At 41.0% G+C, this 15891-nt stretch overlaps 1 protein-coding gene across 2 annotated transcripts in view; it reads left to right on the top strand.

Moving 5' to 3' along the window:
• Positions 1 to 15257, top strand: part of OSBPL5 (oxysterol binding protein like 5) — a 50176-nt gene extending 34919 nt beyond the window's left edge. For both annotated transcript variants that reach the window (XM_010711054.3, XM_031553442.1), the window contains 9 exons: positions 1679 to 1898; positions 4923 to 5107; positions 6434 to 6515; positions 7114 to 7212; positions 8148 to 8244; positions 9192 to 9290; positions 10648 to 10745; positions 12247 to 12336; positions 15095 to 15257. In XM_010711054.3, the coding sequence (XP_010709356.1) occupies positions 1679 to 1898; positions 4923 to 5107; positions 6434 to 6515; positions 7114 to 7212; positions 8148 to 8244; positions 9192 to 9290; positions 10648 to 10745; positions 12247 to 12336; positions 15095 to 15235 (1111 nt within the window). In that variant the 3' untranslated portion in view covers positions 15236 to 15257. The remainder of the gene's footprint in view (positions 1 to 1678; positions 1899 to 4922; positions 5108 to 6433; positions 6516 to 7113; positions 7213 to 8147; positions 8245 to 9191; positions 9291 to 10647; positions 10746 to 12246; positions 12337 to 15094) is intronic.
• Positions 15258 to 15891: the final 634 nt, after the last annotated feature.

The following is a 15891-nucleotide window of genomic DNA, read 5'->3' on the forward strand; positions in this document are numbered from 1 at the left end:
CTAACGTGACAGAGATATGTAATGTCTAATAGCAAGTTGTTAGGGCTGGAGTATAGGGGTCATTGACTTTCTGATCTATGATTGTAGGTTTATTTTAAAGTGAAGCTAAAAATTGAAAACACTGCGTTTTTATATTATACACATGGAGACATATACACAGATACACATGCAAATGGAGTTAAGAGATTTTCTGAAGGCACAGGAAGCTGTAGATGAGAACTCAGACTGTTGGGCTCCTCTGGAAACTGAGCTGTGAGTACCACAGTGTGGCTTGGTTTGTGCAATAAAAATCATCTGCTGGTTTAAATGCATAGTTGGAAGCTGAGATCATCTGAAAAGCTGATGACAATTCTGTCTCCTGACTCTTTTTTTTTATTATTATTTTTTAAAAACCTGTCTCTAAGTAGTGACGTCTATTTATCTTAAAATAATCAGCAAACAAACAAAAAATGCTCGCTCATAAGAGAACCAAGAGGGTGGAACAAGGGATGGGAACTTTCAGCATTAATCTATAACCAAAATTGGAACGTGCCCAGAAGAGACAAAGAGCTCTCGTGTGGTGAGGAGAGAAAGCTTGCTTTGGGAAGGAGGTGGGCTTCAGGAGGTAACAAAGCTCTTCAAGATCCAGGGCCTGTTTTGATCCTCTAAAACACCTTGTAAATGCTGGAATTCTTCTCTTATTGTTCCACCTGAGAACAATTTTGCATGAGGACTTGGATAAGAAATTTTCAGAGGAAGATGTGAGAAGAATCTGCAATCTGGACTAGGCCACGGAAAAGCTATGCGTGTGAAGATGTGTCTGAATAGGGAAAGCTGAATGCCATGCTAAGTATCCCTTGGAGAAACAGGCATTTAATGAATTCTTCTCAGGGTCTAACCTCTATCTAATCATGTTTGTTACCTGTTGCAGGAACTGCATCTGCTTTTTCAAATGGAGATGCTACATGAGAGAGAATTTTTAGTCCTTTCCTTATCCTATAAGGCCTGTGGCACTGAGCATGAGGCTTACTGCTCTTTCCATGCTTTTTCTTGATGCTACTATAATCTGGGTATTCTTGCTATGTGTAATTGTCAGTGTTTGCTTCTGAGTTCTTCCATATAACATTATCTGGGGGCAGTGCATTTCCCAGGTTGACTTGTGTGTGATTTTGTGACAATCTTTCCTTCAAATGATTTTTAAATTAACCTTTTCTAATGTATGGCTGATTTAGGACCACCATCTGCTGAAATAATAGCAGTAATACTGAAAAGAAAACATATTTCATAATTTCATATTTTTCCCATATGCTATGTTTCTCTGATTTGTTTCTGTACAGGGAAGAATGTCTCCTGATTCACACTTTGGTTCTGCAGTCAGCAGTGTACAGTTGTTAGTGGGTGCTCTGTATCCCTTCTGTATGTGGGCTCCTGCACAGAGTGGGTGGCAATTTGCATAAGGCCAACAAAGTGGAGCTCCATGGCAGATTTTTCAAAGTGCCATTTGGAGAGAGATTTTTGGTTGGGAATGTCTCCCTGTTTCTATGATAAAACCCTGCTATCCAGAAAAGCCACATCTTGGGCTCTCCTGGGCTGCATATTCTGTTTTGAGTCCCAAGAGATGTTTTCACCTACCTAAAAGGCCTGAAGTAAGCTGGCTCTGTAGATCATATTGAAGTGAATAATGAACTGTGTGTTTCAGTTTGAACGATTCGGCCCTGGAGAACCACCACCAGTTGGAAAATGATGCTTTTTCTGACAAGTCTGAGAGAGACAATGTGGAAGAATCGGAGAATGAAACACAGGAGAACAGCCGGAAAACAAATGAAAGCGAGAGCGAGCAGTCAGAGATCCATGGAGAAGTTTCTCCAGAAAGGAAAGGAACAACTTACGTTGAACAGATCTATGAAGAATTTGGGGAGGTAAAGGGGAAAAGAAGTCATCACTGCCTGATCCTTTAATATATCTCTGTACATAGTATTTGTTACCCAGCCTTCTAGATGCATGGCAGTTAAGAATCAGCTTTGTGAGTTCCAGTGTTTTACAAATAGAGCAATGTACAGCTTTCTGCTAAATTATGTTGAATTATCATGTGCTCTAATAATTATGCATTATGAACAGCAGCTTCACTGCTGAGCTTTGGCATGTCTCCAGCATCAACGATTGCTGTAACCAGTTATTGCAGTAAAGAGCCGCATAGCATTGGCACAGTGCTTCACAGAGCCAGCAGGAGGTAGAAATATTATTCTGGGCATGTGTCCTGGCCAATTAGGAGCTCAATCCTTGCATGGCACAAAATATGATATTTTTCTTTTCTTTATTATGTATGAAACATCCTTTCTGCATGTCCTAATGGAGCATTTGCGCCGCTTGATTCCTAAAGTGACCATTTCTCATAGGAAAGCCATTTCTCGTGTCTGTTAACAGCAGAAGGTTGCATTTCTGTTCCATATAAGAGCCTTTGTCACTGACATCTCTGAGAAAGTCAGCAAGAGAACAACTGAAGGAAGCCAGTGTGTTATGGGGTGAGAATCAGTGCATCAGGCAGCAGAGGAGCCCTTCTCCAGCATCAGGAGTGCTTGGAGCACTCCCTGTCTGTCTGTGCTTCAAAGAAAGTCGCTTTCCTAGAAAGCTGTTTCTTTCCCCTGTGTGTTTGCTGGGGTTACAGGTGTCATGGGTGAGGTGCAAGCCCCTGCTATAAAAACTGTACTTGGAAACAGAATTACTGACCAGAGACACCAATAAAACCCAGCTCCCCTTCTGTGCATCTCCCATCAGACTCCACCCAGACGCACATCAGGAATTCCCAGGCAGCCCTGGCCATTAGGTCGTTTGCTGGGTTCCCCCCGTTAGCCAGGAGATGGGGCTATTGTCCCCGGAGACACGCGGATCGGGCAGGCTTTTTAGCGGTGACAGCAGCATAAAGAAAAGTAAATTGGGTGCCGTGATGCCGGTTGCTGTCAGCAGTGGGCTCAGATGTATCAAGTGAAATACGTGCCAGTGAATGACATTAACTGGCTTCTTAATCTGATTCTGCCTCTGTCTCTCTGAGTACAGTTCAGGTTCGGAGGATCACAGCACATACTATCACTGTTAAATTTGCAGCATGGCAATGAAAGCTCATTTGAAGGATGTGCATGTATGTATGTACATCTGTATGCATTGGAAAGGCATGTGCTTGTGCATCTCTTGGGTATGTGCACCAGTCCTGCCCTGTTTGCAGTAAGAATTTGCAGACAGAGACAAGTGTCAGATTGCAAAAGTTGGCCTGGAGTATAAAATTAAAGACACCTCTTCAGTCAGTAGATCGCTATATTTTAAAAGTTTTAGTTATAGCTAGTTTTAAAAGGGGTTATTGAGGGTGAGGTAGTTGAGGGAAGAACAAACTAGAAATGTCCTGAGGTTATTCTCATGCTTTGGTCCCTCCTTTTCCTTCCCTATTTTCCCCTTCTGCACTGATTTGCTCTGAGTAACACCTTGTACAGCAATTTCAACTGGGCATTAGTTTATGTTACCAATATATGCACACTTGAAACCTGGATAAATAAAAACAGTTCAGGCGGGCCCATGCTTATTATAAACTCTAGAAGACGCTGTGGTACTGTGTTCTTTAATAGTCTCCACACACCGGAGGTTCAAGCTGTGTATTGCATCAGACTGTCACAAAAAGAATGGTACAAGAAAGGAAAAGCAATGAAATGAGAAGAGCTATGTTGTTCCCCACCCTGAAACTCCCCGCAGCCTACAAGTTGTTTTGGTATATTTGTGCATGATGAGTAAAAAGGCTGATTCGTAGCCAAAAAGATGGTGCTGGGGATGTTCAGTGGTGAAAATAAGTATTTAGTGATATACACCATCTGCATTCCTGTTGGGATACGTTATGAGTCTTTTCCTGAACCAGAGTGTGTTCCAGAAATGGAGATTTACCCTTTTTCTGATAGGAATCTCTTGCCTAAAACCAGTAGAATTCCTAATTTCAAGTATTCTCTTTCACTGTTAAATCTTGATGGCTAGGATGGATGCTAGACAATAGTCCAGATAATCAACAATTGCATTAAAATGATATTGATCTCTCAAAGTTCAGTTTTCTTTCACCAGTGCCTTGAAAGGCCCATTCCCTCATGTTTTAATTAACAGAATCATAAAATCATAGAATCATTAAGGTAGGAAAAGACTGCTAAGATCATCTAGTCCATCAGCCCATCACTACCATGCCCACTAAACATGTTCCTCAGTGTCACCTCATGTAAATCCATGATGAGCTACAGAGTTATAACTAAGTTGTTACTGAAACCACAACGCAGTCCTCAACACTTCTTTTTCGCATTACCTGTTCTTCTGCTGTAAAGGGGACTAAGCAGCACTAGAGGAGATGTAGTCTGTGCACACACAACCTGTCAGTGGTGTCTTTGCTGTTCCTATCCTACTAGTAGTTTGTCCCATTTTGAACTTGGAGGGCTGCTTCAGTCTTCTGTTAAGTACTCACCTATCTCCTATTCTTTTCTGCGCATATAACAGGGTATATCTTACAGTCCCTCATTTGCTGAGAATGAGACTAACAGGAGCTTCTTGTATGCACTCCATGGCTGCAGTGATGCTGTCACACTGTTGGGCACATTCACATCTCTGAAGGGTGTGGAGTCCCTTAGTTAATGGTGGCTCAGATTGGTCCATCACATAACACAGTCCCAAGGCGTGTGGAGGCAGCTGCTCAGTCCTCTCCTTTGGCCAGCTTATACAGAGCCCCAGGGCTCTTTGTACCACTTCCTTTAGTGTTTTGGGGATTCACTTCACCTAGGCCAGAGCTGATGTTTTTTTTGCTGTGCTCAACATTCACCCTTCCACCAGAACAAGTTTGCCTGCATGAGCCTGAACCATCCAAGTAAATGCGCCTGCAGAAAGTGATTTTCCTTGTTTCTGCCCTGAGCTTTCATTCTTCTATGTAGACAGGTGAATCATCTCAAACAGAAACTGTCTCTGAGGAGAACAAGAACCTGATGTGGATCCTGCTGAAGCAGCTGCGGCCTGGCATGGATCTGTCTCGGGTGGTGCTGCCCACCTTCATCCTGGAGCCACGCTCATTCCTGAACAAGCTCTCCGATTACTATTACCATGCTGATCTGCTTTCCCAGTAAGCAGTGCGAGCCTGCCTGGAGTGGGCACGTCACTTGTCTGTGTGAAAATGTGTTAATTTGAAGCTGGCTGAGGTGTGCTTGTGAGGTCAGAAGGACTCAAATAACATATTGGAATTCAGTGTCATTCAACTCAGGCTCTGGCTGCAGTGACATTTTCTAGATGGACTGCTGCTCACGAAGGAAACAGATAAATTCCAGACAAAGCTGCTTTTGCACAGCACATCCGTTCCACACCTTCCTAGGGAATTCAGCTCATTGCTTTGAGCATCTCACAACAGAGCTGTGCCACCTTTTGGAGTGCTCGAATACAGAGCAAACAGCAGAACTGTCAAGCATTTCTGTCCCCAAAAGCAGCACAATTTTGTTGGTTGATAAATATGAAGTATCTTTTAACATGATTGAGCACAGAGACCTGCTGGGAGCACAAGAGTTGAAAATAGAAAATGTTGTTCTTGCAGATAGGACCGTTTTTCTCAATGAGATATGCTGTATGAATTTTAAACCAGTGTGTGCAGTATTCAAACAGTAGCACTAGTTACTTCTGTTTATTCCAATGCCTCTGGATAATTTTAAAAGCATGGTATTTTCAAACTTTATTTGTGGTATTGGTCACATCTGAAGTTAAGGAAATGGTTCTCCTCAGTGCTGAGATATGAAAAAAAAATTAAGAGGTTTGAAGGTTTTCTTTAATAAATACATTTGAGGTATGGCTGCTTTTTCTAAGTATTTTCTAAGTATTTTGTATAACTTAACCTTGTAGATTTTTAAATCTCTCTAAATGGTTGGAAATACCAAGAAATCTATTGGTTACGTTTTACCTTCCACATCATCTTTGAGTGGAGAAGATCTGGATGTGACAACTCTGTGAAGCCCACTACAACCTCAATTGTATGAAATCTCAAAGGATTGGAAAAGGCCATGTAGCACATCAGCTTCAAAGGTCTTTGCTTTTGATGAGATTAGAATTTTTATTTTTATGACTTACACAGCACTATTAGCAGGAACCAGTGTCAGTCCCACATGAACATATTTGAACTTCCATCAAATCAAACTCAGTACACTTCAGAGACTTTACTAGGCTTTTTGCAGGAGTGCAGAGAAAGTAGTGGCATTTTTTAAGAGATTATGTGTTTTACAAAGTACATTACTGAAAAATAGTTTGTGCTGATAGACACCTTTTCCACTGGCAGCAGCACAGAAGTTATTTCCATTTAGTACTAGGGAAGAACTATTGAAGATAATTGTACTGGTATAAAATAAACATGATGTGTGATGTGTCTCTCAAAAGCATGCGAGAAAACAGTTTATGTTCTGTCCTGCAGGGCTGTTCTTGAAGATGATCCATACAGTCGAATGAAGCAAGTTTTGAGGTGGTATCTGTCTGGCTTCTACAAAAAGCCAAAGGTAAAAGAATGCATGAACTTTGGGTTGTAATGGACATTGAAATCTTCTGCTATTGTTGTCTATTTCCTTATTGCTTTTCCCTTGGCACTTCACCTATGTTCTTGTTCAGAAGACTTAGACAATTTATTTAAAACTGAAGTTGCATTGGTTTCAGAGTAAATAGTGGATGTGAAATAGTTTTTGGTAACCTAAGAGCTTTTTCATTGGAGAGTAAGAAGACAAAACTGATTATCAATAGGCAATAAATCCTTAGATGCAGGAGTTTTCATGCCTATGAGTACTTAGTTCAGTGCCATGTTTCCACATCAGTGTTTACCTGCTGCATGTAGTAACAGAAACAATAAAGTCTAATCATCTTGTAAGACTTTGGTCAGGCAATATCAGGGATGAAGACAGTGAGAAGAGCACATTAATCCATGGCTTGGGTGAGGAAATTTAGAGCAGGAGAATGTATGTAACCAGTTCCTAGCCTTTGATTCTTGTTATAGACCTGATCTAAAACATAAGGGAGAAAATTACTACATTATTTTAAGGCCATCTTTGTAAAGATGGATAGCATTTCTTCATTAGTAGCTGATTTTGGTTGCTTTCTTTTCAGGGAATAAAAAAGCCATACAACCCTATTCTTGGCGAGACATTTCGCTGCTGTTGGTTTCATCCTCAGACGAACAGTCACACGTTTTACATAGCAGAACAGGTGAGTCACTTTATTTGGATGTTCAGGTGTTGCAATCAGCAGTCCATTTACACCTCCATCCATAGGATCACTCTTCTCATCTCATTCTGTGAAAGGAACTTGCACTCTTGTTTAGAAATCCAGAATGGGAAGTGTTAAAAACTAGCTACTGATCTTTTTTCTTTTTAGATTTACTGAGATTAACTTGAACTTTGGCAGGCACTCAAGATAGTAAAAGCAGCTATCCCATCTATAACTTTAGTCTCTTCAGTGGTAGACCTTTCCCATGGAATTCTTTTTCTTTGTTTTCTTATTTTTAAGAAAATATTGTTATGGGTTGTGTTGCCACTGTCAAAAAGGGCATAAAATAGATAATCAAATCTTATTTTCCTTTATTTCTAAACTGTTTGTACTGATCTTACTAGGAATAAATTGAGGTCTTATCTCCATATCTTTGGAGATAAATGAAGGGCAGTACTCACAAGGAAACCGGCCTGACAGTATTTAGTATGAGATTTATAGTTTTAATTAAGGAATTAAGGACTCATGTGCATTCTTTTTTCCATATTTAATCAAAGCTTCTTGTATGTTGGTTTGTTTTGCTTTGTCTTATTCAGTCGCTGCATCCATGTCAGGGAGGTTATTCAGTTGATGCCCAAAAGTTCTGCACTATCATTTATTGTGTTGAAAATCTGATAGTGTACATTACAACCTAAAGTGATCTCAAATGCATAAGGAAAAGAAAATGTAGCATGGAGGAGAAGAGTTGCAGAAGAACTCTGTCTCCCATATGTAACTTTTCTTTCATGTTAACATCAGCATGAACAGGGCTCAGAGGAACTTGTTCAGTTCAGTGGTCTTTGTTTTACACTTTTTCTGGATGTGTGCAGCACCTCCTGAAGGTGCTGCTTAACTTACAAAAACTGCTCATCTGTGCCTATATTTATTTCTTCCAGGTCTCCCATCATCCACCAGTGTCAGCTTTTCATGTCAGCAATAGGAAGGATGGGTTTTGCATTACTGGCAGCATTCTAGCACGATCCAAGTTTTATGGTAAGACATTAATCCTGGGCACCTTCCAAGTAACATAATAGCACTGTTTTTGTTTGTTTTGTTGTTTTTTTTTTTCCAATCACTCCTGTGTATGTTGAGAGTTAAGAACAAAAAGGTCTTAGAACACCTACTAGGATGCCCTGATTCCCTCTCCTAGCTCTCTTGAGTTTTCCCCTTTTCTGCCATTTCTGAGAGAAATCACTCTAATGTTTGCTTTAAACAAGTGTTTCAGATAGGAATCTTGACAGAGATTAAAGAACTGCTCTTCCAAAAGCAAAGGTCTATAAGGATGTGTGGACACTTTGCTGTCAAGTTATATTTATACACTCACAGATGAGGATTATTATAGCTATCTGATCATCCAGATGATTTTTGCAACAATTGGCTGTATGAATGTTAACTTCTTGATTCATCTAGCTCTCAGATTTCCAAGTGTGGAAACCTCCAGAAGGACAGTACAACTATAGGCAGTTGCTATGAAAAATAGTTTCCTGTTTAGACGAACACCTTTTATGTACTACCTTCTAGCAGTTGTATTTGCTGAAATACTTCTTAAAAGTCATTTCTGTCTTTCTGGTGAAATTATTTATTTGGAATACTATGTATTAGAGAAGTTGTGAGAACAGAAACACTTGAAAGAGTTCTAAAGCATTGGAGCTGCTTTCTTCTGTAGTGCATCCTGCAAGTGTCTTACTTAATCAAATGGCCTCTCTGCAACATGGGCTGAATACCTGAGCACACGAGAGCTTTGCAGAGGAGAATTTACTAGAACTGCATGCCTTCTGCTGTAAATGATTTACAGGGTCCTCAATTATTTGCATCTCATGTTACTTCTTTCATTAGTGTCCTGCATTTAAGTATACATATTTTGCCAATGTAGGATAAGATGAATGACCGTGTATATCAAGAATTATTTATATAAATGGTTTTGTTCTTTTAAATTGCAGGTAACTCACTTTCTGCATTGCTGGATGGGAAGGCAAAGCTTATGTTTCTAAGCAGAGGGGAAGATTACATAATTACAATGCCATATGCCCACTGTAAAGGTAAGTTAGGACTGTTCAAATAGGAAGGAAACAGAAAGGATAACAAAGTATCATGTGGACTAACTTTGCTCTGGCTCTTCTGCCATTTCAAAAACCTCAAATTGCAGGAATTGCCAGTTCCAGGAAGCAGTTCTGTACATGAGTCACAGGGCTCAGCAGAGGACTGGTGATTTTTTTTTTTGCTTTGTTTTACAGAGCTGAGGACAGAATTTGACTTGCTCTAAGTTAGTTTCAACACTACGTAGAAAGTGTAAAATACACTATATATGCACTCTTGTTGATAAAGTGAATGTGAAAAGAGCATTTCTTCTGAGGGCATAAAATTCTTCTAATGTTAACATAGAAATTAATATGTTGTCTGACTTTTTGAAAATAAAGGATTAGAAATTCCTGGCTTCACTTCTTCATTAATCTGTGATATTCCTCAGTGCACCAGCTTTCTGCATGAGGCCGGGTACTTGTTACTTTGTGTGAATACAATATTATCTTGGCTCTACTGAGCATAATGTGCACTGAAGCCCAAGGGATGTCTGCCAATTGATTCTAACTTTGCGTTTCGAATCATAGAAGCACAGAATAGCTCGGGTTGGAAGGGAAGTTGAAGCTCAGACAGTTCCAACCCCCTCCGTGGGCAGCACTGACTCTTCCAGATCAGGATGTTCAGAGCCCCATCCAGCCTTCTTGGAACACTCCAGGGCTTTTTCCTTAGAAAGTTAGCCTTGGCAGGATTGGAACCAAAGTAATAAAATCACTCCTGTGATTTGATCTAATTTTGCTTTTTGCATATTTTTCATTCTGCCGTGTTGATCTGTAAGCTAATCTTTCTGGAATGTATAGCAACCTGAAAACAGTAACTTCTTTAAATTGTGTTCTCTGTGAGCTATTCAGGTGTGTAAAATTCTGTTGCTGATTTTTCTTTTTCTACAAACAACCTTCCCAGAAAAAGATTAGTAGGCATACAAAGGAATGCTCTACACAATTGCTAGTCCCCAGATTCTTCTGAATCCTGCTACAGCTCCTGCCTGCTCTAACCACTCTGGGAGAAACAGATAGAGCACAAGCATAAATGAAGTTACTGGGCACAACTTTTTAAAATCTGTCCTGTCCCACTTTCAAGTTGCCACACAAGCTCTGTCAGCGCTTTTGAGCCAAGCCGTTTCCTAGCTGGTGTAATAAATGGGGAATATGGACTCGTCCCTAGAGTAAATGCTCATTTCCTAGAAACTTCAGTTCCTGTGTTTTAAAAACTTAAAACCAAGTAGCAAATGTCACAACACGTCAGTGAGATCCGGTTTGAGTTCGGAAAGCAGATCATTTCAACTGAGGCCTTTCATAGTTGTTGTTTTTTTTCTTTCAGGAATTTTATATGGTACCATGACAATGGAGCTTGGAGGGAAAGTTACCATTGACTGTGAGAAAACTAACCACAGGGCAGAACTGGAATTCAAGCTTAAGGTGAGAGACTTCTTGACCTCCTTTTCAATGGGTCTGCCCCTGTACACCAGGCAAGATTTGGCCACACACACCCCATTATTTCTGCCCCACAAATGCATGTATCCTCCAAGAGGTGTCCTACCCAGAGAGGAGACATAATCACTCAGTCAGTCATGTCTACTACAGTTTGGTGGTACTGAGTAAGCCTGACTTATACACGATCTGTTCACTGCCAGCTGACTGGCTACTGGCCAGATGCTTTTGATGATCTGCCAATGACAATGTGGCTTCTGTTTTGAAAGGTGCAATTATTTTTGGTTACTAAGTACAGTGAGATGTGCAAGCTATTTTGAGGCAAGTCAGGATGTGGATCTTCAGTGTAACTCTACAGTAACTGTCACATACATACTCATACCTAGCAGGCATAAAAATTAAGTGTACAAGGCTACAGAAATTTGCCTTGATGATGGGGAAGAGCCCATTTTAGGCATTTGATTTTGAGAGGCTGTCATGCTGAAGTTGAACTGCTGTTGCCTTGTGCTGAATGATTCACATAGCAGTTCTCTCCCCTAGGAAGCAATCTATCATACGCAGATAAAATGGAGACATGTTTAGGTATTTCTTTAGTTACTTGTGTTAAAACTTGGGAGAGAAAGTTATGACATCTTTTCTTGGATAGCTAACTTACTTTCTAAGAAGCATCTGTTTCTCTTCTGTTCCAGCTATTTCTTGCCTGTGCATAAAAAGAAACATGGCAAACTGAGAGCCTGCAGGACTTTATGGTTGCAGCATTAGCTGACATAAATGTGGGAAATTTGGGGAGGTAGGGATTTTTTTGGGAGCATAAAAAATTATGCAAAAGCATTATTGAACGTAGCAGCTAAAATGCCTGAGGTAGGTGGCAGGAATGGAAGAACCGGTCACAGGATCACTGCGGTTTCCTGTGTTTGGCAGGCAGGAGGTGAGGGGAATTTTCCATTGTTCTGAGAATCTTTTCCTTGACTCTGGAAATACCCTTTTTGTTGTTGTTGTGTTTCATTTTTTTTTGTTTGTTTGTTTGAAACTGCTGAGCTTCTTCGCACTGGAAACTTAACACAAATGAAACTGTTTGTAGTGACCCACTGCTGTTGCTTTCCCATAAGCAGGAAAAGTCACTCCTGCTGCTCCTTTTCTGCAATTAAAATGATGCAAACTGTAATGTGATTCTGGATGATAGGAAAAACTTGGCTGTGTACATACATCCTGATATCTAGTTGACATAAACCTACTTGCAATGAAGGTGATGCCATGCACTGCTGAATGTTAATGTACTAGAAGGCTTATCTCCCTTCCTGCAGTTCACACAGTGATTTTGGTTATACAGACAGAAGAAGGGTGCAGTGCTAGGTTGTCTAAATCCATGTTAGAATTAATTCTGCTTTTCTGTAGGTTGCACTTTTCCTTCCCCACTACTAAATAACTGTCTTTGCTTCCTTTTCCATTCTCACCAGACTGATGGTATTTTTCTTTTCTCCCCTGACAGCCCTTCTTTGGTGGCAGCACAAGCATTAATCAAATCTCTGGGAAGATTAAATCAGGAGAAGAAGTGCTAGCAAGTCTCGATGGACACTGGGTAACACAGATAATCAAAGTTTCTGACAGTTTAAATGCATGTGGCAGCAGGGTGTGTGGGAGGGCTGGCAGCCCTTGGCAGGCTCCCAGCCTCAGAGAAGAGCCTATGGAGAGTCATATCCTGCCTCCCCACACCATCCCCGGGGAGCACAGGCATGCCGAGCTTTCTAGTCCTTACCTTTCAAGGTCATTTATGCTTCCATAGTCCCAACCACCTGCAGTGGAGGTAACATTTGTGCTTCCAGAGCCTGGGCCAAAGCTGAGACCTGTGAGGAGCATTTCCACTGAAGCCAGTGGTTCTATATTTAGGGTCCCAGGCTTAGGACAGACCCTGATGGCAGTATGCAAAAGAAAGGAGATTTTTGGCCTTCAAGTGATTGTGAAAATCATGAAGCTTCTTTTTGTTTTATGTAGATACTTCCCTATCTACAACAGTGTCAAGAAAGAGTTTAATGGGTTTTAAAATTATTTATTTTCACAACAAGTCTTTATGGTAGGAGACTGTTATTTCTCTGTTGGTAAGGTAAAGGACCAAAACAGATTAAGACGTGTCTATCTGTATGGACAATTCAAACCAGCAAACCAGCCAGCACCTTTGCACATCTGACATCCACAACTACACCAGTCAAAGGCATCCTTAAGCTGAAGTCCATCAGTAATAATGTTGCATGGTATAGGCTGAAGCTTCAGTTCGGACCTCCTGGCAACTGAGGCAGAAGCCCTAGCTTTGGGTTTACTTATGTATTTATCTCAGCTACATCTAGGCACCTACATTTTCATTACAGTTGACCTATTGTCTTTTTTCAGTCCTCAGAAACTGTTACTTCTGAGACATCATTTATCTCTCTCTAAAGTATGCATTTAAAATAGGTGAAGTTGAATGTGCCTGAGTAAAGCCTTTTTTTGCAGCGAGGACCACAGCTAGCCATTGGTGGAGTAGTTTTCTAGAATCACAGCTGGACTCCTTTCCTCTAGCAATCTCCCTTTTTGCATAAAAAGCTGATGACTATTTTGAAATTAGGGAGTTTTGTCCTTTCAATTTGTGCACGAGGACATTGGCTTCGTGTGTCTTGGTAGCTTTTCCATTCTGAGCTACCTTTCCTGCCAGATGAGATTTGGCAATTGTGTGTTCTGCTAGACTACGGAATACATTGTTTTCAATGGGTCCTATGGACACCATCCACAAGAGCATGTAATTGAGTGGCTCCCCTGGGGAGCCAAGCCACAGGGTTGCACACTGCTCAGTTACCTGCCTTCTGTGGTTGAGTTTTATCAGGGAAAAAATAATTTATTCCTCCCTTTCTCTTTGTGCTAGTTGCTTATAGTGCACAAAATTAGAATGACACATGGAAGAAATCAAATAGCTTTGAAAGTGCCTCCATTAGCCACAATTCGGAGTTGAATGCTGTGAATAAGGGTAGCTGCTGTGCAGCAGTACGGACGTTGTTTGTTCTGCTTCTTCCCTGCTGAGAGTGCTGATCTGCTCTCCTGAGTTCTACAGGCTTTTCTCTGGTATTGTTCAGTTTCCTGATAGAGACTCTCTGAGATGAAAAACTAATTCTATACCTCAGGTCTTGAAAACCCACCTGAATAAAGAAGGGAAGCCAATCACACAAGAGTCAAAGTAGCAGGTGAGGGCTTTCATGTGTCACCTACAGGTGCTCATAGCAGTATTTGATAGTGCCTGACTCCTCCACACAGCTGGGGGGTTTTGGGGGACCTGAGACTGTCCTAGAATTGGTGCTTCAGGACATGGCAGAGGAAGTCCTGAGGGTGACTTTGAGGAGGGATGAGAATCCTTCAGATTTGAAGGAGTTTCATGGTAGAAGGCGTGAGAAATAGGACTTTGAAAAACTAAGACATGCACTGGGGACTGTAGCAGGGGAAGAAATGCAGCAGCTGGAATGCAAGGAAATTAGGCTAAGCAAATTAGCCATGACCAAAGTAAGGTCTGTGTGATACTCTTACCACGGCCAGGCAGCACCAATATATGCATGCTGTTCAGCAGTTGTAATTGTTTATGTCACTCGCAGTCAGCATTGTGCTGTTCACTGTATGTTCTGTAAACTACCCAGTCTGGCTCTGGGGTGTTGGTGCGTCTGTGAGCAAGACTGGAAAGAAGCTTAAGTCTAAGGAGAGACATGGCAAGGTAGTCTGGTGAGCCTCCGGTTGGAGAAGTGCTGCTTAATGGTTACCAAGTAAATTGACAAAGAACAAGGATGAAAGACCAGAATCATTTTGTGAAGAACTAAATGAAATTCACCAGCTATATTAAAAAAAAAAAGCTGGCTATGCTGAAAAAAAAAATAATGTGAAGAAGTAACTCAGATTTAGCTGTTCTTTCTAGAAAAGATGGTATTTCAGTCATCTTTGTATGAGATTTCAGCAGTGAGAAATAGAAAGACTGGAAAAGGAGATGGGAGCTTGTTGGTATATCAAGGGAAGAAGCAGGGAAAGGATAACACATCAGGGCTTTTGTATGTAGCCTTTTCTGGGCACAATCTTGACAAAAGGAACCTGGTTTCTTTCTAGCTCTTCTCTGATTAATTCAGCCAGTGTTTCAGGGAATGCCTCTCCTCACCCATTTTAGAAACTTTCAGGAAATGACAAGTGAGATTTAATAGAAAAGAAGAGGGGGAAAAGCTCTCTAAGTCCTGTTCCTGACCATCGTGCAGAAGCTGCTTCCATTTGACATTATTATTTTCTGTCTTGTGTTTCTGACTATCATTAAGCTTTTCACTTTATTTTTTTCTTCTCAGGATGGGGAAGTACATATAAATGAGTTGAAAAATGGGAATGTAGAAGTGTTCTGGAACCCAACTAGTGAAGTACGAAAACAGAGACTGAAGCGCCATATTGTGCTATTTGAGGAGCAGACTGACTTTGAATCAGAAAGGTAAGAAGCCCTGGGTGTGTCTCACTGCCACTTCCTCTGAAAGCAGAGGAACTCAGCAGGGACTACAAAGGCTCCGATTCCTCAACAATTCTGCAATACAGAAATGCAATACAGGAACTTAAATTTGCCTGCATGTTTTATACCTAGTTACCCGTTTTACTCCAGTCTATTAACTCTGAAGTATTTCTGTGAAGTATAGCTCTGAAATAACCAAGAAACTGAACCCAGAAATGGTGAAAGCTACGTTCTGTCTGCTGAAATAATAACTCTTCCTGGAGTCTCTTACAACCAATGGAACATAATGTGAAAGGGCAATATGTCAACATGGGGACCGTTGTCTTGTTAGGAAGGGTTGTTTCAACCACACACTCTTAAACTGGTTGTAGACATTGAAGATGATCAGGGGACTGAAGCACCTACAAAGACAGGTTGAGGGAACTGGGCTTGTTCAGCCTAGAGAGAAGAAGGCTGCAGGGTGGCCTCATTGCAGCCTTTCAGTACCTAAAGGGAGCCTACAAACAGGAGGAGAATCAACTCTTTGAAAGGGTAGATAACAGCAGGACAAGGGGAAATGGTTTTAAGTTGAGGGAGGGGAGATTTAGGTTGGATGTTGGGGAAGTTCTTTACTATGAGAGTGGTGAGGTGCTGGAACAGGCTGCC

Source organism: Meleagris gallopavo, chromosome 5 (assembly GCF_000146605.3).
Source record: "Meleagris gallopavo isolate NT-WF06-2002-E0010 breed Aviagen turkey brand Nicholas breeding stock chromosome 5, Turkey_5.1, whole genome shotgun sequence".
Taxonomy (NCBI): domain Eukaryota; kingdom Metazoa; phylum Chordata; class Aves; order Galliformes; family Phasianidae; genus Meleagris; species Meleagris gallopavo.